Here is a 23,873-nt window from a genome sequence, read left to right as displayed (position 1 = left end):
ATTAGCATGTAATGCAAGAAGGAACATGGAATGTTCGGAGTTAAAGTCCTGGGGAGTAGGTTTTAATTATATAGCTGGAAGTTCTGGAATTTAACTATAATATTCCAAAAAGTTACCCTTTGGGATCTCTTTCAGCAAGTTATCAAAGGGTTCTTTCAATTTTGTTTTTTTTTCCCTTTGGTTTTAGAATATCAGGCAGTTTTCCTTGATAATTTCTATTAAAATGTCTAAGCTCTTTTTTTTTTTATCATGACTTTCAGGTAGTCCAGTAATTCTTAGGTTATTTCTCCTGGATTTATTTTCCAGACTAATTGTTTTTCGCATGAGGTATTTCACATTTCCTTTTATTTTTTTCATTCTTTTGTCTTTGATTGTTTCTTGATATCTCATGGAGTAATTAGTTTCCACATGCACAATTCTGATTTTTAAGACATGATTTTCTTGGGTGAACTTTTGTAACTCATTTATCATTTGGCGAGTTCTACATTGAAAGAGTTCCTCGGTGAATTTTTGTACCTCTTTTTCCAAAGGGCCAATTCTGTCTTTCAAGAAGTTTTTCTCTTCAGTGCATTTTTGTATATCTTTTTTCCATTTGGTCAATTCTGCTTTTTAAAAAGTTCTTTTTAGATTTTTGTTCCTCTTTTACCAATTAGCCTATTCTATTTTTTAAGATATTAATTTCTTTAGTATTTTTCTGTGCCTTCTTTACCAACCTGTTGACTCTTTTTTCATGATTTTCCTTTATCACTCTCATTTCTTTACCCAGTTTTTCTTCTACCTCTATAATTTGGTTTTTTAAATTCTTTTTGAGCTCCTCCATTAATTCTTTCTGGACTTGATAATAATTTATTTTTTTATGTCCTTGGGTGTAGCAGTATTGAGTTTGTAATCTCTTGATTTTTTGTCTTCTCTGTCACCAAAATAACTTTTTGTGTTATTTCTTGTTGTTGTTGTTTGCTTATTTTCCTGCCTTTTTTTTTTTTAGTTTAAAAAAACTGTTAAAATTGGGCTCAGATAATTGTGGTGAAGGAAGCATTGTTCCAAACTTCAAGTTCTTTGTGTAGATGCCTTCAAAACTGGCTCTTGAGATTGTAAGATTTAAATTTAGGTTTTTATGACTAAATAAGAGGAGTAATATTGTGGTTGCTGATTTTAAAATATTATAGCTTAAGTCAAAATGACTTTTAGCAACTTTTATTTACAAATAAATGGAAAGAGGGAAAGTGTAAGATGTAGATATAGAAATAGATTCCTAACAACCCTACCAGTCCTTCTCCAGTGAAGTCTGACTCAGTCTTGGCAAAGCATTCCTCAAGTCCCTATCTCCATATGGATTTCCCAGTAATCCTCTGCTAGAAGTCCCATGGTGTCTTCAGCCAGAGTTTCACCAATGCACCCTCCTTCAAAGCAAAGGCAGGAATCTCAGCCACTCACCTAGCAAGGTGATGCAGGATACAATCCTCCAAAGCCAAAGCAGGAATCTCAGCCAATCTTTCAAAATGCCAGGAAAGGAATGATCCCTAGATTATGCTGATCTCCTCTTTTATGCTCCTTTTTCCGCATCACTTCCTGTCACTCCTCCTCACAGAAACCAATTGCCATCTTTCAATTTGTCTAGCATTTCCAGGGTGGGGGTGGGGGGAGAGCAGTGGCCTTTGGAGGTACTCTAGTAAGTGACTTGTGAACTCTTGTACTTAAAGGTAAGTAGGGATCCTTTTAAGTTCTTGATTTGATTAGCTAAAAATAGAAAAGGGAGAGTTAATTCTATCTTCATACGATCTTTGTGCTTTCAGTTCTTCCAAAGTGATATGACGTAAGGAGACGTGTGTTTAATACTCACAGCTTAGGCTCATGTCTGTAACTATGAGCACTCTTACCCTGTGAAACTATGTCCAGGGTCCCCTATTCCTCTGTAGCTACAAGTACTAGTGTATATTAGTGTTCCTCCTTATCCTGCCACAGGGCTGTAACTTGGTTTTGTAGAAAGCCAATGCTACAAGAGTCTTGCTCTTAGAGCCAGAAAAGGGCCCCCTTTAGTCTTCTGAGCAGTTGTCTGATCCCCCTTATACCATCAATAGCTGAGGGTTCTTGAAGCTTTTGATGCTGCTTCACCTGCCCTCAAAGCCTGTTGCCATGGTGGGGCATGCCCTGGTTCTGTATTCCACTTCTACCTCAGTGTACTAGAACCTTTGTACCAGCCTTCTAGAGTTGTTTGGATCTGAAAAATTACTTCTCCATATCTTTTTGTTGGTTATGCTGCTCCAGAATTTGTTTTGAGGCGTTATAGCTATTTGGATAGTAATTTGGTAAAAATCAGATGGGTCCATGCACCTTCTTTTCCAGCTTCCCTTGACTTGTAATTTAACTTTTTAAAAGCTTATTTTCAACAAGAAATTAGTTAGTGGTAACTTTGGGGCAGTTTTATTAGAAAAGTATATGGATAGAAACCAGATTTCAAGGTGTTAATGAATGGATGAACAATGAGTAATCAGTGACCAGTAGAATTAAGGTGTCAGGAATACAGAAGGCATGATGAAGAGATGAAGGACAATTATATTTGGATTCTTTGGAAACAGAGAATAGAACAATTTAGCTGGTGCAAATAATTTTTGACAAGGGGAAGGAGATAAAAATTGGAAAGTTAGGGCCACAGAAAGGTTTGAATTTCATGGAAAGAAGTTTGGAATTTGTGTTGTAATAGAAAGTCATTGAAATGGCATTTAAAACAATTATAATAATTATAGTAAATGGTATAAAGCTTTTATGCTTTAAACTTTTTAAAGTTTTTTTAAACTTTTTTTAAAAAAGCATTAGTTATACATAATAATTTAAACCAGTTGAAATGATACAGATATAAGATCAATAAAAGTACCCATTTTCTAATTTAAGCCATTGATTTTTTTTTAATTTTTCCTTTAAAGTTGAATAATATTGTTAATCTCGGCTAATATAATCTTTCTGTTTAGTGCTATTCAACTTTTCTTTTCCACAAGAATACAAGTAAAATGTTTGAATTAATGTTTAAGTTAGGTATAATTTCCGGAAAACTCTTTTGAAAGGATAAATCCTTCACATTGAAAAAAAAATTAGTTTTACTTTGCTTTTTTAGACATTCTAAAACATGGCCACAAAAAAATTATAATGTTATGAAGTTTGAAGGAAATTCCAAAATTTAGTTGTTGTACTAGTATTCTATCTATATTTTGATAACATATTACAGTTATGCCAGAAATAATATTAAAAAGTTTTAGATGCTACTACTTGGTAACATTTGAGAATTTGAAGTAGTGCCAGAGTTCTCACTAGGCCAAAATTTAGTTTTATTATTTCTAAAAACCAACTTTCTCAGAAATCCTGCTCCCAGGGCAAAATTGGCAGAACACTAAATCTGTTTCTGTGAAAGATCCTTATTGTTCATGATAATCTATCTCTTGTATTAGTAAATATCTATTTTATTGGGATTTAACTGTATTTAAAATTCCTTTATTGAACTATTATGTATTGATTATTGATTTGATTTTATGGTCATTAATTTTAAATTCAATGAGGTATATACCACATATTAGTTAAATCATTTAATACCCAAACATCCAAAACTGTTGTCAGTTTGGGTTGTTCTTAATTCTTTTTCCCAACAGTAAACAAGACTGTTTTCCATGACAAAAAAATGGAGAAATTTTTGGGTTGAGAATGATGGATATTTAGAAGGTACTATATTTACTACTGGGAAAAAATTTGACTTCTCTGAGTATTTAAGAAAATTAACAAATCACTTCTTTTGGGAACATGACTAGTATATATACATTCATTTTGATTAACTATATGCATTTGTCCTAAGGGAGGGGGATTTCTTTTTTTAAATCTGAAGATCAAAAGTAATTAATTGGGGGTAAAGAAAGAGGAAAACAAAAAAAGAAAGAGGAGTGTAAGGAGTATCATTGCAGCATTTTTTTAAATCACAGAATTGAATCTTATATAGCAGAGCTGGAACATTCTTGCCTTTACTTTCCTACCTTACATAATAAAAACAGAATGCTAGATGAGGTAAATGACCTACACAAACATGATGGTGAAGGTAGAATGATAAATCAACTTTCCTTGAATCCTTATCCAGTACACTTTGCTTCAATACTTAGTCCTTATTTACATTTACATTATTCTATTATGAAAATGGGCTGTCCTCCTTGTTCTCTACATTGAGATTTGGTTTCTAGAGAATGACTTTAGTTTAAAAGAAACTAGAAATTAAAGGCTCTAATGCTTAGCTTTATACCCTTTGATTTATATGACCTATATCTTTTCCTGAAGGTATTGAATTATTTTTAGCATGCTAGCTTCATAATCTTGTGTGGAAAGCTGAAGCCAAAGACCGTGGTTATGCTTTAATCACTACTTTCAGAGAAAATGAGTTGCTTACAAATTAGCTTTTCACGTAATAATACTTTGCATTTATAGTATGCCTTATACATAAATTTCACAATTCATTTTTAACATTGATTCATTAATTCCAATGAAATCTTTGTAAGACAGAATATTATTATGACTCTTATAAAGCTGGAGAAACTGAGGTATACATTATTTGTTGCTAAAATGGGCCCATATAGTAAGCAAAATGGCATTAAGATAATCTGGACATAGTCTTGTTATTCTTTAGTTTCAGTAATTAAAAACCAAGTTCTAAATCTATTGATATAATATGATTTTTGTTACTTTTTGTTATTCGTGTAATTATTTGTGATAATAGTTTTCCTCAGAATTGCCCCAGCATACCTGATATAAATCCTGTTTGGTCATAATTTATAATCTTTGTGATATGTTGTTATAGTCTCCTGGTTAATATTTTATTTAAGATTTTTTTTCATCTATTTTTAGTAACGAAATTGACCTATAATTTGTTGCATACTATTGTGATGGAATCCTACTGTGCTGTAAGAAATGATGAGTGGGTTAATTTTAGAAAGACATGGAAAGACCTACATGAAATTATGACAAATAAAATAAGCAGAACTAAGAGAACATTATATACAGCAACAGGAATATTGTTTGAAAAATGACTCGTGTATACCTACTTCCAGAGAAAGAAGTGAAAAATAGAAACAAGATATAGTTTTATATAATTGGTTAAACAATGCCTTCTTTAATGCAATAGGGAGGGTGGAAGATACCTGGCAATTTTAATATAACAAACATTAATTTTTTTAAATGGAAAACAAGTTATTTGTTTAAATAATTCTCACTAAGGAAAACTTAGGTGAATTTTTTTTTTTTTTTGCCAAATGGAGCTGCAGATACCTTCTAACTTATCATGGGACTATTTTCTAAGAAGGTATTTTCCCCTTAGAAACAATATGGAATGCTTAGGTTCATTGGCCAGAGCACAGATTCCTTCAATGTTCAACTTAGGTGCCACTTCCTCTGTAAGTTCTTTCCCTTCAGTTTTTTAATAGGTATTTTATTTGTTTTAATCTTCCAAGATCTGCCTGCTTCCCCCTTCTACCCTAAACTTCTCCTCCACCCCACTCTGAGAAAATAAAAAAATCAAAACCTATCACAAACATGTATGGTAAATCAAAGGTAGAGTTTCCACATTGTCCAAAAAAAATTTTATTCCATTATGCATCGAGTCTTGAATTAAGGAGGTGAATAGTATGTTTCATCATTAATTCAATGAAATTCTGATTTGTCACTTGTAAAAATTATAAAATAAAATGTTTATTGAAATATATAAGTATAAATAAAGAATTTCTAAGGGATTCTAAATCCACCCAAATAAACTCCCAGGTTCTTCAAGGAACCGCTTCTCCTGTGTTTCACAGGCTACACTAATCCTCCCTGATCTAATTAAGCCAAATTTATACTATCTAAATAAAAACTACTGCTATTATCATTATAAATGTTAACTTCGCTTTCAAATTATAAAATAGCAAAGGCTAGCTGTTTGAGTCTCAATAAGAATCAAGTTAGGACTCTGAGTCTGAGTCCAAACCAAAGACCAGATTTTTCTTTGGTCTTCTCAGATATAAATAAGATATTCAATAGTGTTTCCCAAGTTGGGAAAGGAAAATACTGAGCTCCTTCAGTTCTTTCCCTCAGACAGAGAGAGGCAAAGATGTTACCTCCCCCGACCCTGAGAGAGAGTCTCTGAGAGTGTGTGTTTCTGCCAACTGCCAGAAACCAACTCCCAACTGCCAGAGAGAGTAATTGACATAGGAAAACGGTTATAACTGTCAGCAGTTGAAATTAACATGCTCTCTCAGCTCTACTCTGCTACTGACTTTTGTCTTTGTGTTATTACTAATCAGAGTTTGTTATCAACTGTAGTGAAAGTGTAATGTTATAATGGCGCAAAAATCTTATAGTTCATATCTGTAATAAGTCTGTGTTCCTCTTCTCTGTGTTGATTTGTTTCTGCAATGGCTTTGTTACAGTTCAATCATCCTTTTTGCTGTCATCTATGTTTCTTTTATGTTGTCTTCTCCTTTTCTTGATCTTGATCTGTCTTCATTTCATTCTTCTCTCCTCCTCTTCTTCCTCCTCCTCTTCCTTCTTCTCTGCAGCCATATTGTCTGAAGTAATCTGTTCTTCTGGTGCTGTTTTTTTCACATACAAGCAATGCAGCCAAGATTCTTTCTCTAATACACGAATAGCTGACAGTGTTGTCAAAATAACATGGAAAAGGTCCTACCCATAATGGTTGTGTTGAGCTAATTCTATTAAAGTTTTTTTTTTATGTAAACTGAATCCCCAGGTTTTATCAAATATAGTGCACAATCTAATGGACCCCTTTAAGTTAAAATTTTCATTTCTTTTAATTCTCTAACCCTGTTTTGTAACTCTGTGATGTATTCAGCAAGTATAAGATCCCCTCCAAGCATAGATACATAAGCTGTTTTAAAACATTTTGCCTGCAATAGTGAATGTCGAAATAACATTTCATATGGTGAGATGTGCACATCTCCTCTTGGTCTAGTGTGCAGATAGAACAGCGCTAGACGCAAAATCTCTGGCCTCTTCAAATGAGTTTCAATGCATAATTTGCCAACCATAGTTTTGATTTCTCTGTTTAGTCTCTCCACCTGCCCAGAACTTTGAGGGTGATATGGGACATGAAATTTTGGCGTGATTCCCAGATTCTCATAAACTTTTTTTAGAAGTGAATCTGAAAAATGACTCCCTTTTGTCAGAATCAACTCTTAGTGGTATACCATATCTTGGAATGTTCTCTTTCAACAAGATTTTGATTATAAAGCTTGATGTGTTTTTACTGGGTGGAAAAACTTCTGGCCATCTAGTTAGTTGGTCCACAATTACTAGACAAAATTTAAATTGTCCTGATTTGGGCATGTTGATATTATCTTTTTTCAAATGCTCAAATGGTGTGTGAGCTAGTGGACGACCACCAAAAGCCTTTTGCTTAAATATGCTTTGGTTAAATTGTGCACACACCTAGCAACCTGGGCAGATTTTATTTGCCATAATGCTAATTCCCGAAGGTAACCATGTCCTTTTAACAGTATCAATTAATGCTTCTGTCCCAAAATGACCCTTTTTGTGTATAGCTTGGCAGATGTAAGAGTAAAGTGCTTTTGGAAGAATTGGTTTTCTCACTGACACTATCCAAATCCCATTTTCTTTTCTAGCTTCAAAATTTTGCTCCCTCTTCTGAATCTCTTTGTTATTGTGTGCTTTTCCTAAATCTGTGGTATCTATAACAGAGAGATTCATAATGCAAGTTGGAGCATTTTGTGCAGCATATTGTACAGCCATATCCATTATACAATTTCCTCTGGCAACTAAGTCTCATCCTAAAGAATGCCCTTTGCAATGAATCACTGCCAACTCTTTGGGTAGTTGGAGAGATGACAATAATCTTTGAATTATTTTTGTATGAGCAATTCTTTTCCCACTAAATGTTAAAAAATCCTCTCTGAAGCCAGAGAGAACTGATGGCATAGTACTTGCCAAATGCATATTTGGAATCAGTATAAATATTTGCACATTTGTCTCTTGCAAGCTCACATGCATGTTTTAAATCAACTATTTATGCTTCCTGAGCACTTAGGTTCCTGAGTAGTGAAGCAAACCATAGGGTCTAAAATTCACATACTACCACAGCACCTGTAAATCTTATTCCATTCTGCATATATGATGATCCATCTATGAATCAGATCAGGTCAGGGTTGTTAAGAGTTGTGTCTGACAGATTTTCTCCAGGCCTTTCTATTAATTGCACTATAGTTTCATAATCGTGCAGTGGTTCCCCCTGTGTTGGTAAATCAGACAATAATGTAGCTGGATTTATGTTGTTGCATCTCTTTAATGTTATATGTTCATTCCCCAAAAGCACTATGTCATATTTAGCCAGGTATTGATCTGAAAATGCCTGCGTTCTGAACTTTCAGAGAAGTGCTTTGACTTCATGTGAACAAGAAACTGTCAGTGGACAGCATAACACTAAATCTGTAGATTTGGTAACAAGCAATACAGTTGCTGCCACCCCTCTTAAACATGGAGCTATTCCTTTGGTTATAGAATCTAGTTGGCCAGAATAATATGTAATAGGATGTTGGTTTGGTCCTAAGCTCTGAGTCAAAACTCCTGAAGCTATTCCCTTTTGCTCATGGACATAGAGTGAGAATGGTTTTGAATAATTAGGGATACTAAGAGCAGGAGCTGATAATATTGCCTCTTTTAATTTTGCAATTGCTTGCAAATGCTCTGGTTTTAGTTTCAGTGGATCTTTCTCAGTGTCTTTTGTTAAAGTAGTCAGTGGTTTTGTAAGTTCACCATAATTCGGTATCCATTGTCTGCAGAAACCTGTGGTTCCTAAGATAGCTCTGAGTTGTCTTTTGGTCTTAGGGGCACTCCGCTTTTGTATGTCTGCTACTCTCTTTTTGGGAAATGCTTCTGGACCCCTCAGACTGCACAAACCCTAAATATTCTACACGAGGAAGACACCATTGGAGTTTAGTTTTTGATAGTTTGTGTCCCCTCTTGTAGAGCTCACACAGAAGATATTTACTATCACGTAGGCACACATTTGCAGAGTGTGATGCTAGAAATAAATCATCTACAAAGTCAGTAAGTTTACTATCCCTAAACTGAATATTTTTCAAATCTTTAAGATTTGAGAAAACAATGAAGGACTTTCACAGAATCCCTGTGGCAAACTGGACCATGTATATGTATTTCCCTACCAAGTGAATGCAAATATTTTTAATGAGAAAAATGCAGAACATAAATCATCCATAGTAAAATATTTTGCATGACTTGGTATAGATGAAATGATTATAGCAGGACTTGGTACAACTGGCTAAGATTTTACCACATGATCGTTAACAGCTCTTAAATCTTGAAAGAATCTATAAACTATTTATCCTTCAGCATCTAGCTTGGGTTTTTTACTGGAAAAATTGGGGTGTTATATTCATCCTTACACACTATGCTGATAAGAATGAGCACTATGATATTCCATTACATTTATATTATACTCTGTTTATTCATTTCCAAATTTATGGGTACTCTCTTAGATTCCTATTCTTTCCTGTCTCAAAAAGAGCTATATATGTTTTTTTCATCCATAGAGTATGTTTTACTTGGGACTGATTGCTCCCATAGTCACCCTTCCTCCAATTAATCTCCCTTCTTCTCCCCTTTCTCTCCTGCTTCTTTGTTGATAGAAATATATTTTTGTACCCAACTCTCTGTGAATAGTCTTTTATAGTTTATATGAGAGTGAGACTCAATTATCAGCTCCTCTTTCCACCCCTTCTTCCTTGTTTGTAAAGATGTATACTTGTTCATCCTGATTACATGAAATAATTTGCCCTAACCTTTCCCTTTTCCACCTACAACCCTCATGTTCTTCTTTCCCTCTTTCCTTTTCTTAATCAAGACAAAAAAAGAACCATTCCTGGGCCTTACCTAATTAAACTCCCTTTTAGATCCTTGATTATGATAAGACTCAAAGGAGATAGTTGTATCATCTCCCTGTATTAGTATGTAAGCAATTTATCCTTGTCTAATTATCATTGTTCATTCAAACTTATCATTTTATGTTTCTCTTTACTACCATGTGTGGACTTCTTCTATTTCAATAAAGATGTTCCTTTCACCAAACGCAACCCAAGGCTTTCCTATATGGGACATCATTCCCCTGAACAAAGTCCTTTCTCATTTCACTCTGAATTTGTGAGCTAGAACTGAGTAGTGAGTGACAAAACTGCCAGGTACCATTTGTCTCTGTGGTGGTGGCCCAATATGGACTGTGACCTCCCTTTGTACTTGTGTGTATCTTCTTTTAAGGTGCTACAGTGTTCCTGCTCTCTAACATCCAAAGACTTCTCTTTGCCAACCTCAGCTGGACAAATGTTTCTTTTTTTGTTTTGTTTTTTCTGAAATCCTCCATTAGAATTCAGTCAAGTGCATTTTCTACATCTGTTTAGAGAACTCTTTTTGAGAGGGACTCATCTGACTGTTTCTACTACTTCTGCCATTTTGGCTCTACCTCCAGAAGTCCCTCAATTGTTAATACTATGGATTTCCTAAACGTACTTTGTATATGCTTTACATATATGATATCTTATCCATGTTCTTACTATTTCTCATTCCCCCTACCACAGCCTTCTCTGAAATGTAATGTCTGGCTCCTCAGGGCAGAGATTGTCCTTGTTTTGTTTTTTGTAACTTTAGCAACTAGAACAAAGGCTTATATTAAGTGGCCCCTTTATGCATCTTTATTAAATGGAATTTATCTAACACTGGCTCTAGTGGGAGGAGGGGAAGGACCAAAATTTCAGTTTATATTTTGTCCTATAGAAGAGAACCACTAAGTCTTTGTATTGTTTTTAAGTAAGGAAGTAACAAAGTCAAACCTGGGAATAAGGAGGATTTTTCAGTCAACACTATGAATGATAAATTAGATGGGGAAGAGGTATTCAATTAGAACATTACTGCAGTAATCTAGGAAAGAATTGATAAGAGCCTGAACTGTGATTGTGGCAATGTGAATGTAGAGAAGGGGAGTGATACAATAGATTCTATGAAAGTGGAATAGAAGAGAGATTAGAAAGGAATAAGAGATTTAAGGTGTGAATTCCTAACTATTTTTGCATGTGTCATGGACCTCTTTGCAGTTTGATAAAGCTTATTGATCCCTTCTCATAATAATGTGTTTAAGTAACATAACATATAGGATTACAAATGAAACTAAGTTGTCATGGGTTAAGGTTAAAAACCATTGAATTTTAGAGATAGACTGTATCTTAGAAGCCATATAGTCTGAATCAATATGATTTGACAGTTATATTTGGATGTGATTATTTGTAATTTTAGTTGGCTTGTAAATAAGATTTACACCCAATGATATTGACAAAGAAATATAATGTATTAGTGAAGTGAAACATATTGCCTAAAGGATGAATAAAAGTAAACAATTCTGAGAAATATGCTGACTTGTGTGATTCGTGATAAAGTTAATAGATCCAAAGGAATAATATACACATTTAATACAGCAAAAAAGTACAATCAATTTTTAAAAAAAAAATAAGTGATCTGGAAGGTTGGAGAAAGGAATCAGTCAAAGATAATTTTGACTTTATGAGTCTGAGTAATTAGGAAAGTGGTAGATTTATCACTTGAAACAGACATTGCTAGGAAAGAAAGGCTTAAAGGGGAAAATGATGAATTCAGGTGGGGTCATGTCAGTTTTTAGTGCTGGTTAAGTAGAAATGCCAAACAGGCTGTTGGAAATGGTAGGATTGAAGCTCAGGGAGACTGTGTTTGTAAATAAAAATTTGGAGTCACTTGCCATTTGGGAGGTAAATTATTAAACCCATAGAAATATGTGAGATCACCAAAGGAGAAAGCATTGAGAAAGGACAGCAGAAAACCTTACAATAGTCTTGAAGGACATCTTCTCTGAAACAGTTAGCAAGTCAGTTAAGAAGCATTTACTTGTGACAGGTATTGTGCTAGATACTGGGAATACAAAGAAAAATACTTGCCTTAAAGAATTCAGTCTAATGCAGACAACATACAAATAACTGATTTATACATGCATGTGTGCACACAGAGAAGGAGAGAGAATAAGAATGAGAATAAAAGATGGGAAGGTATCTGGAGGGAAAGGATCAGGGAATGCTATTTACAAAAAAGTGAATTTTGGAAGAGATTACTGAAGAGGGCAGATGGTTGGGATTGTAAAGTGGAGAATAGAAGGGAGATCACAGTGGATGAAGTTCATCTTTGTTCTTGAGAGAACTATCCAACTTCTCTATACTACATTTAATCTTGAGGCAAATGCCTTTAATTATTTTTCCCTTTGAAAAGTAATTCTAGATTCTCTTCTTCCTTTTTCTCCTCCCCAAACCCACTATTTATTAGACTTACTGAGAAAAAACCAATTACCAAATGGTTGATATTGAATATTTGGACTAATCAGGCTTTTCAAATTTTCACAGGAAAATCTAGTATCTTTCTTGGTTTATCCTCTATATATTTTGTCAGTGGAGCTAGGCTAAGACTGTAGGCAAGGTAAAGCTGAAGCTTCCTAGGGTAGGGCAGAAGGGGAAATGAGGAGATGGGATGGAGTTTACTACTAATAAGGAATTATGGTTTGGGGAGACTGTGTGTGTGCGTGTGTGTGTGTATACACACACACACACACACACACACACATATATATATATATACACAGCTATAAACACAGGACTAAAATGATGTGAGAAAGGAGGTTGACCGTGGCAGATGTTGGAACCATAGCATCAAAGGGAAAAAAAGAAAGGAGAAGTTTGTCTAGTGTAATAGAAAGAATGCTGATATAAGAATTGGGATATCTGGGGGCAGCTGGGTAGCACAGTGGATTGAGAGTCAGGCCTAGAGACGGGAGGTCCTAGGTTCAACTCTGACCTCAGACACTTCCCTGTGACCCTGGGCAAGTCACTTGACTCCCATTGCCTAGCCCTTACCACTCTACTGCCTTGGAACCAATACACAGTATTGACTCCAAGACTAAAGGTAAGGGTTAAAAAAAAAAAAAAGAATTGGTTTATCTGAGTTTGAGTCTTGGTTCTGCTATTATTTAAAGATACAACCATGAACAAGGTGCTTCTTCTCTCCAAGTTTTAGTTTCCTTATCTGTAAAATGAGGTGATTAGACTCGATGGTCTCTAAAGTTCCTTCTGGCTCTCTAAAATTTTGTGAGGTTATGAGAATTAAATTCCAAGGATAAGAGTAGGAAGTAAAAAAGCTACTCCACGTCTGAATTTTTATATGTAAGATTTACAAGAAACAAAGTCATGGACTCCCTTCAATAAAAACCAGTAGTTGCTTATGAGCATTTATTAAGCACCGATTACATAAAAAGCACTTTCCATTCAACTCATTTGACATTTATTTAACAGTTTTATCATTTCTTTTATATATTATCACTACATTTTTATAGTATATCTAAATTATAAACTCATAATTATACAAGAATACTTTTTTGGTGGGCAGAGTATGTTCTGACTGATAAAAAACAGCCTTTCTAAATAAAAGTAATAACTTGATATTTGGGACAGACTTGTGGAAATGGTGACATTTTTATACTATCTCATCTTTATTTAAATTTTTCTTGTGTTCACTTTTAGGAATTTTATGAACATACTAAAACGCTTTGGCAAGATGAAGGTGTGAAAGCCTGCTACGAGAGATCTAATGAATATCAGTTGATTGATTGTGCTCAGTAGTAAGTAGTTTTTCCCTTGTAATAAATTTTTCTGTTTAGTTTTTTAACTTATTTCTAATGCTAAAATAAATATTTTTTTTTTACTGAGACAAAGGTTTTGAGAACCTTTTTGTTGTTGTTAAAGTATTTGTAAATGAGCATAGAGCAAAATTTTGCATTTTTAAATTATAACTTCTTGGAAGTGAAGTGCATCATTCATAATTAGACTTAATTTAATACTTTTGAAATATTTAAGGGGAAAAGTGACCTTTCAGTCTCTGAATGGCTAAAAATATGTATTATTTCTGTTATAGTAAATGTCACTAAGAGGCCTAATTTTTTAAAAATATATTTTCTCTCCTCATAATTTTAATTGTCTTCTTTTTGCCATCTGCTATGTGCCATGAATGTATATTTTGCTAGCATAGTAATGTTTAAGGTTAGCTGATTCCATCAGATAACTATCACCTACCCATCATTTTTATAATGACATCTGATTCTTTGATATTGATTTCTGAGTAAAATCGAGACCTAGTTGATCTTTCTAACAAATGATAGTACCGTCATGTTCCATCAATAATGAATGGAATATCAATATTTTTTGCCTTAAGATGTTTATAGCTAAACATTTTATATTAGATGAATATTGAAGAGTCCGAATAGCATCTTATTTTTAATTCTTGGTCTTTTGGAACTACAAATTAGAGAGAAAGTTGATGTTTGTATTGGTTTTAGAACTATATTAAAAACCTTTATTTGTCCATCCAAATTTGATCATTCAAAGATAATGAGGTTGATTTTTTTCATGAACTTTGCTGACATTACTTAGTACTAATAAATTTTAGAATCTGAATTGTAGAAAACATTTCCACTTGAGTGTAGTTTTTGAAAAACAGTGTCATTATATGGTGGAGTATTCAATAGTAAGTCTTCTGCCTGTGTGAAAGCAGATATTTTATTTTAATTTGGGTTAATGAACAGAGAAGTTAATTTAATTATTACTCTTCAGAGAATAAGATATTGATTGGACACAGAATTGTCTACCACATACCAGGTTGGTTCTTCTACCAAAATAAACTTGTTTATAGTCTTAAATATTGTTTATAAATTATCAGATTGTAAAATATTGTCAGGAAGCTAAAAGACAAAACCTTTCTATTAATAAAGTAACTATTTTAGGGAATATGTTTTTTAAGGTAAAGGTTGTTTGGGTATCTGTTGGAAAGTGTCTTGTGTTAAAACAAAATATCTATATTTTAAATGAAAATTACATATAATTTTTATAAATACTTTGATATTATTTTGGACATAAACATTGTTTGCCAAGTAATGAAGAAAAATTATTAGCAATGCATGCTTGGTGAGTTTGTTGTGTTTTTAAAATGGACATTAGGGGAGGCAGCTGGGTAGCTCGGTGGATTGAGAGCCTGGCCTAGAGACAGGAGGTCCTAGGTTCAAATGTGGCCTCAGACACTTCCCAGCTATGTGACCCTTGACCAGTTACTTAAACCCCATTGCCTAGCCCTTTTCATTCTTCTGCCTTAATTCCAAAACAGAAGGTAAGGGTTTTTAAAAAACAAACATAAATAAATAAATAAACAAGAAAACAAACAAATAAAGGAAATGGACATTGCCATAAATGCAACATTTACAAAAAAAAACACCCAAAAAAGCAGATTGTTTTTAAAAAATGTCATTGATATGCACAAGCTAATTCCAGTTCTCTGTTATTTTCTGAATTTAAACCGGGAGGGCTTAAGCAGTCAATCAACATTCTTTCTAAATGTGTTCTGCATAACAAAATATTATCTGGAGATATAAAGAAATACCTGGTCTTGCCAGTTCCAGGCGAGGAATAGGGTTTTGAACACCTGCTATAAGTCTAGAGCACTATAAGGAGTACAAAAGAAAGGAACATGGTCTCAGCATTAAAAATAATCTCCTAATATACAGTCTAAATAAAAAGATTAGGCATAAGCACTGAAAAAGCTAAGCACTAATAGTACAAGACAGTTTATGATTGTGTTAGAAAAAAAGAGAGGGAGTAATATAGATAATATATTGGGAGTTCAAAGAAGGAAAGAGAACTTAATGTGATTTGAAGGTAGTGGAACTTTTATGCAGATTGGGAAATATTTAAATGGGTAGAAAAGAGAAATTTGGCATTTCTTATACAGAAGATAGCATAAACAAAGGAACAGAAATAAGAATGACCAATGTAGTGAGACTAGCCTAATTGAAAATAAGTTCAGATGAGTAGGATGGAGTGAAATTATAAAGGGCCTTGAAGTCTCTAAATTCATAATTCTGAACTAGTCTTAAGTAGTTGGGCTCAATACTGAAAACAATAGGAAATCATCATGTTTCTGAGGAAGAAAGTGGAAGGATTAAATTATATTTTGCGAAGTTTAAATTCATGATTCATTAGAGAATGTATTTGAAATCAAGATATACTAGCAGTAGTCCCATGTACTATGTTAATTGCATAAAGCAATCATATGACTTGCAATAATCATTGAAGTAATAAAGATTTGGACTATTTGATACTATTAATACTAATAGTGTGAATTAAAAAGAATTACAAAGTACTTTGGAGATGTAAATGACAGCAATTGGTAACTGGATTTGAAATTTAATAAACAAGGTAGTTAAGATAGTTCCATAGTTTTGAACTTGAAATTAAAGGATTTTTTAAAATTGCTCTTTCTTCAGAATTCCTTGGGAGAATCAAAGTCAAGGAAAGGGTGGCAAACAGGATCATCAGAAGATTGCTCATGTGGAGAAATCTAGCAATGAGAAATAATAATCTTTTCAAAAAATTATATTAAAAATTATATGATTTATAATTCTTTAACCCTCTTAGGGAAGGGGCATGAGTGGGATGTTACAATGAGAGGAATTTGAGAAACCAGAAGGTAGCCTAAGGTACATGTCTGGCCTTTAGAGAAAAAGGTCTTGGAAAGGTGGGAGATTTCAATTACTAAAGAATATAAACAAGCATTTTCTTTGTCAAAAAATAGTACCTAACTTTTCTCAGTCATACATTTAGAGGGAAAAGGTCAGAGGCAGCACTTAAATACAGAAAAGTTGCATTGGGAAATTTTTCAAATAGAGGCATAAAATTGGACATGATCAAATGAAGCTATTATCTTAGAAAGGACATCCTCTATGTGTCACTACATTCTTTTAAAATTTGGTTTTATTTGAAAGTAAATTATATCCCTTTTATATCCCTTTCTGGCTTAGAACTGATACTAAGACAGAAAGTGAGGGTTTTTGTTTTTGTTTTTGTTTTTTTAAGCAAACCAAATTATTAGAACTATAAACTAATAAGAACTATGAATTAAATCATGGTAATAAGTCATTACAAAATGACAATTTCATTGTCACTTAATAGAAATATTAAAACAGATTTTTAAAAGGCTAAGTCAAATTTCATTATATAAATGAAACTTTAGATTTCCATTTTAAACAGAAAAAGAAAATGTTAATCCCAGAAATATTTCCCCCTAAAAAATACTCTAGGATTGGGAAAACCAAATATAGAGGATAGGGACTGGACCTTTATTTATTTGTTTGTTTGTTTGTTTGTTTTTTGGAGTAGGGGATTCTCTCTCATGTGAAGAAATTTCCTGGAACTAATGTAGATCATTGGAGGCAGCTAGATTGCTCACTGGATTGAGAACTAGGCTTGAGGCTAAGAAGTCTTGAGTTCAAATTTGATTTCAAACATTTTCTCTCTGTGTAACCCAACCAGGTCATGAAGAGTCAAACACAACATCAATGTAGGTCTTCATCATCTCTGCAACTTTACATCTAGAGCAATGTGCCAAACTTAAATAGAAATAGAGTAGTGCTGCACATGTTGTCTTAGAAAATCACAAAGTAACATTATCTATGTTGTATTGTATTTTGATTGTTAAACATTTCCTAATTTCAGTTTAATCTGGTTCTGGCTGAACTGGAGTTTTGGAAGCTACATGAGGGATAAGTTTGATACCTCTGGAACGGAAACTTTAAGTGACTTGCCTAGGATCACATAAACCTATATAAGCAGAAGATTTAGACCTAGGTTTTTTGACTGGCTTTTAGACTGACTCTGTCCCCTACCCTACATTGCCTCTCCACAACCAATAATAGCTATTCTCAAACTTTGCCTTAATATGTGTTTCTAGTACAGATGCCCATCTTTGCTAATCCAAGTATGTGATAAATTTTGCTTTGCAATATGTACTGACAAGTATTAATTTTATTTGGTATTTCATATTTTCAAGTAATTTTAAAGTTCATTTAGTAGGGGAACTAAAATTTTACAGACTTAATTTTTCATTTTTGTGAAGAAATAGTAGTTAGGAAAACAGGGAACCAGTTTTTACCTGAAGATTTCTTTGTGTTCCAGAAGTCAAATTAGCCTAACAGAATTATAGTCACCTTTCTTTTAAAGAAGATACATATATATATGTATTGATATAAACATATATGTGCAAGATATATTTATTTGTAATCACATGAAGAATACAATTCTGATTCACTTTGATATGACAGGTTATAATGGTTAAGACATTATCAAATTTATGTTAATTTATGAGTTTATCAGTTTTGAGGATATATTTTCAAGTTAATGTTTAAGTGTAGTAAAGGAAACAAGTTGAAGAAGAAACAAAAAAAAGTTAATTGATAAATATTTTTAAATTGATTATTAGGTACAATTTAAATTAAGACATTTCATGGTAAGAAGGCAGAATGGGAAAATGGTATTTAAAAAAATTAGGTGAATTTAACCCCAATATATTTTAAGAGAGTAGAATTTTATCATCAGACTGACATGTCAGCAAAATGTAAGCTTCTTGAGAATAGAAAGTGTTTCCTCTTTGTCTTTGTGTATTTCATCCCATAGTATACCTAGCACATAGCCAATATGTGGCTTAATAATATACTTATTAGGATGAATTAAATTGAATTTTAAAAAAGAAAATTTCCTTGGGGGGGGGGTAATGATTTTTTCAAATTTTTTTAGTTTATGTTTGACATGACAAAGATTTTTTGAGGAATGATAATTAGCAAAACTAACATGAAATAGGAAACTGTGAAGGAAAGAATATTTTAGAATATTAGAGACCTTTAAAATGTATTCTCTATCTCTAAAGCTAAACTGTACTTTGTAATTAACAAGTTATTAATAGGGTGCTTTCAATTTAAATAGATCTCAAAGTATTAGACATATCATGATAGTTCTATCTCTCTTGTTGGCATAATTAATTTTAAGTTAATTATAAAATGTATTCTCTGTGATATGTTTTGTGGTAATAAATTATGTTCATTTTCTTTTTAAAATGAGGTCTAAAATAGGTGAAAAAATTATTACATGGGTTAGTACTCATGTCTTTAATTTCTTTACTACTTTATAATAGTCTCTGTGAAGAGTTTTTTGAAATAGGAAAAGAATTATTTCTTCTAAAAATCTAGAAAATTGGACTATTAGTATAATAAGGGATATGAGGGAAACAAAATCTTGCTCTGTAATTGTACATTTAAATTGGTATGTACTTTTGTCTGTAAATTTATAAATCTGTACATATATTTTTATATACACATAACTTATTCTCAGTAGGCTATTAAATATTTTGAATTCCCTTATAGATTTCCTCTTCCCTAAAATTGAATATGTAAACTACATTCCTCAGACTATTAGCATGGGAGGAGTTTCCCTACCTTGAACTATAAATAACCCTGGTGATGTGAGCAGGCTATGGTATATTTATGTAAGGAAATGTAGTCACAAAGTGGATTTTAGATATGAAAATACTATTTTTTCTACATATTTATTGGATTAGCTTATTACTTACAAAATTTTTCTAATTCAAATATTGTGCAGTAGACAAAGTGCTTGGCCTGGAGTCAGGAAGACCTGAGTTCAAATTTGGACTCGGACACTTACCTTATGACCTTGGACAAGACACATTTTCTGTTTGCCTTGGTTTTCTTTAAACTGGTAAACAGAATGCACCTACTTCTTGGGATGGTTGTGAGGATCAAATGAGATAATATTTGTAAAGTGCTTAGCATAGTGCCTGGTAAAAAGTAAATGTTATATAAATGATAGCAAGCTATTATTGTTGTTGATGTTATTATTATTAGTTGCAATAAATTTATAATTATGAGTTCTCCTGGGATATCAGAAATTCTGTGAATAAGTTTTTAAATATTCCTTATGGTTCCTAGAGAAGTATGGATGCCAAGGTTTCTGTTAGCTTTAAAAACAGACCAAAAAACCATTTTAGTTCATAAGGCTACTATTCTGTTTTAGATATTCAATTTGTCAGCTGTTATTCTGTTTTCAAAATCTAATACCAATGATGATATTTTCTTTTCTTAGTACATCCTATTTAAGCAATAGTTTCTTACATAATCATTTTTGATGGAAAGCTAACCTGGTATATCATGTCTCCTGTCTCAAAGGAAGAGGCAGCCATAAGACTAATCCTACTTTAGATCATGCATTTTTAGTATCTATCCATTGATTTCTTCTCTTCTTAATAAATATATAGTTAATTGTTCCTAAGCCTGGAGAAAAAGGAAAAAAATTGTTACACTTCTTCTGCCATCCAGCTATCTTTCTATCTCTCTCATTCCCTTAATTCCCAATTTGGTCATTATATAGAGGATGGATTGAAGAAAGGGACAGACTTGAGCAGTTATTGTTATCATATAACATTTGTCTTCCCTAGCACAGCCCTTTGCATATGATAGACACTTAATAAATTTGTTTAAATTAATACCTGAGATGTGTTTGCTAATTATGCAGGAAACTCTTTTAATACTGAGTATTAATGATGAATCTGAACCATTTAATAGAGTGAGCAAATAACTTAACTACCTACAGCTCTGAGGAGTAAAAGCTAATAAGACCAAATCCTTTTGAATTTAATTCAATTAAAAAATTTCAAGGAATATGAGATATAATCAGATCCATTGTAATATTTACATTTATTAAGTAAATAATTGTATGTGGTATTCTTGTTGCCAATGTTTTATAAATATCAGTCTACTAAATATAAACAGCATTGGGAATTCTTATTGTAAATCATATGTCATTTCTAAAAGCTACATGTTTAGGTGATATGCTTAGCAAAACCTCCCTTCCTAAAGCTGTACCATTAAGTTTCTGTTCAAGTGGGAGGAATTACTTTTAGTCTGAGGTATAGTTATTTGGGAGAAAAAACATTTTCTTCTTAGAAACAGTCTCCAGAAGTAGTACAGTTTGTTCCATCATATTCTAAATTATATTATTATAATGTAAATCTAATAAAAATTATCTGAAAACTTTAGATGGTGTTCAGATCACTGTAGAAAGATGTAAACAATAAACCATCATTTGAACCTGTTGTCTACATGAATTATTGGTCACAGTTTTGTATTGTTCTCTGCCCAAGTTGTTGAAAGTTTTATCACCTTGATGCTTCCCCTCCTTATTGCCCTTCACTCATTTCTCAAACACTTGGGCTCTAGTTTGTTCAGTCAACACTTTTTATGAAAAACTGTTTTCTCAAAGGTTCACACCAGTGACAATCTCATTACTTTATCTTAGCATCTTCTCTTATTCTTTATTTCCCTTGACCTCCTGGTAACTTTGGTTGACCATTTCATTCCTGATATTTTCTCTTCCCTTGGCTTTCATGGTTTTCTTGATTCCTTTATTTCACCGACAAGAAAACTAAACTCAAACTAAACTTCATTGGCGCTAAGCCAAATATTACTGACCTCATGGGGTTGCTCTGAGAAATTGCTTTGTAAACTTAAAAGCCTAATGAAAATATGAGTTATTGTAGACATTAAATGCTGGAGTTTGTAGGAAAAAAGGGCATTGTAGAATGGGGGTGGGGGGGACTCTGACTGCAGTTCGGATGGATTTGACAGGTTTCAAAATTCCCTTTGGTACACATTTACTATGTGCTGAAAGTCTATGTTTAGAGGAGCGGCCTTCCTGACTACTTCTCAAGTAAACTGAGAAAAATCTCTTATCAGCAATAGCTACATTAGAAAGTACCCCTAAAAACATTTTTTCATATATGTTTTCTAACCAGACATGAATTAGATCACAATGTTGTCTGAACATGTTGTAATTAAAGCACATTACTTACATGTTCCAGAGAATGAATCTTCATTGGTCTATTCTCTGTAGCATTTTTCTTAGAGTTAAAAAAAAATAACCCCTGAAAGGAGTAATCTAGAAATCAGTATATCCTGAAACAATAGCACAACACATTAAACTTCCATTGGACTAAACTAGAGAGAAAATAATTTACTGGATCCAAAGGACTCTAAATCACTAATATCTAGTACTCTAAGATAAGTTCTGAAAAGAAAAGAAAGTACTCTGACTAACCTGTAGAAAGGGTTAAAAAATAAAATAAAATGTGCCCTTGACTACCATATGAAGAAAATTACATTTCAGATGTTACTAGGAAAGTACCTTCCATCTTAGAATTAATAGGCAGTGTGTCTGAGACCAGATCTGAACCCAGGACTTCCCATTTCTGGATCTGCCTTTCTATCCACTGAGCCACCTAACTCCCTACAAGGGCACATTTTAGACTCGAGAATGTATGTCAATCAGATGGGGTGATTTTGGGGAGGAAATAATAAAAACTCATATTTGTATGGAGCTTTACTCTCAAGCTGACCTCTTTTGAACAATCATTTTTTTTCGATTGAAGGCACTTGGATTTGATGTTGTGAGAATCCGTCATCCTCAAACAGAAGCATTTAAAGGACCTGTTCTAATTAGATCTTATACAGTATGCATTCTGTGATAGTTTCGAGTAGCTTTAGTGAGCACATATCCTTGTTTTATGCCTCCATTACCTCTAAGAGGAAACTAACCAGTTATCCCTGTGGTTGTATTCATCAAGAAATTTTTTTATGACCTTAATATGAATGAAAGATAAGCTGTAAAAGGAGAACCCCAGAGATCACATTTTATTCTAATGAGTTAAATATTTTCAATAATGGAATTTTATATTCTTTATATTTTTTAGTCTGTCTACTATAGAGAATAGTTCCTGAAAGTCTACCTGTTCCTCTTCTGTTATTCTGTTATATTCTGTTATATCTATTAAGTATATCCTTAATATATGTATGGCTCATTTTTATAAAGATTAGAAAGTAGGATAAGCAACTATGCAGATGAATTTTCTTCTATCATTTATTTTTCACTTCAATTATTATTTTTGACTTCATCCTTATTTAGTTCCATTTTACCAAATGTAAAAAAAAAAATAGCAATCAGCCTACATATTTCATAGCATAGTACAAATTTCAGCCCTAAACCAATAAGATTCCTAGAGAAAAAGGAAGGGTATAAATTAGTCCCTGATTAACTTACTAGATGATAATATGAAGTAAACTGAGAAAATGTCTCTCCTTTTTATGTCTAAAGGTAGAATAAAAAGAACATTGAGTTTGTAGTTAGGAGGTTTTAGCTATGTGGGTGGCAACAATCAATTTACTTCTCTTAAGTCGTTCTGATTATCTGTTAATGTGAAGTCAGTAATCCTTTGACTTTATCACAGAAGATCAGTGTGAAGTAAGCTTTGAAACTTAAAAATACTAAATGAATAGGACAAGGAATTATTTTTACATATTAGTTCAAGGAGGCCTCAGGAACAGAATAGAGGCACAGCATCTGTCAAAAAAGGGAAAATTTGTGTAGGCTACAGAACATAAGAGAACCATTTTAGGTAGAATGTGTGTGAAAATATACAAATTAAAATAAATTATATTTTGGTGCTATTCTTTCTCATTTCTCACTTCTCCAGACCTGTGTAGGAAGATCCCAGTGAGGAAACTCCTTCGTACCAAAGAAGATCAGTGATCTTACCATTTAAGAGAGCTGTCTAGGATCTTGAAAGTTGAAATGACTTATCTAGGGTCACACAGAGGAGGAACTTTAAACCCAGGCCTTTTTAAAGCCTCCATGTGTACTATTCCATGCTGCCTCTCTAAATGTCATTTCATTATATAACACATACAGTTTATATTTTAATTAGTAAGCATCAATAGGGACAATTTCCTCACTAAGAGTTCTCTACACCAATGAAATGTGTCTAAACCCCCCCCCCCCAAGGTAATTTTTCTATGTTTTTAAAGATCAAAAGATGATCAA

At 33.0% G+C, this 23,873-nt stretch overlaps 1 protein-coding gene across 13 annotated transcripts in view; it reads left to right on the top strand.

The window, feature by feature from the left end:
* Positions 1-23,873, top strand: part of GNAS (GNAS complex locus) — a 331,282-nt gene that overhangs the window by 264,499 nt on the left and 42,910 nt on the right. For 12 of the 13 annotated variants that reach the window (XM_056812896.1, XM_056812901.1, XM_056812899.1 and 9 more), the window contains one exon: positions 13,632-13,729. In XM_056812896.1, coding sequence (XP_056668874.1) covers positions 13,632-13,729 — 98 coding nt within the window. Of the gene's footprint in view, positions 1-1,684; positions 1,701-13,631; positions 13,730-23,873 lie in introns of those variants that run through there. The other variant, XM_056812908.1, reaches the window with a different exon arrangement.

Source organism: Monodelphis domestica, chromosome 1, assembly GCF_027887165.1.
Source record: "Monodelphis domestica isolate mMonDom1 chromosome 1, mMonDom1.pri, whole genome shotgun sequence".
Taxonomy (NCBI): domain Eukaryota; kingdom Metazoa; phylum Chordata; class Mammalia; order Didelphimorphia; family Didelphidae; genus Monodelphis; species Monodelphis domestica.
The sequence above is the reverse complement of the archived record's forward strand: the minus strand, read 5'-3'. Positions and strand labels throughout refer to the sequence as shown.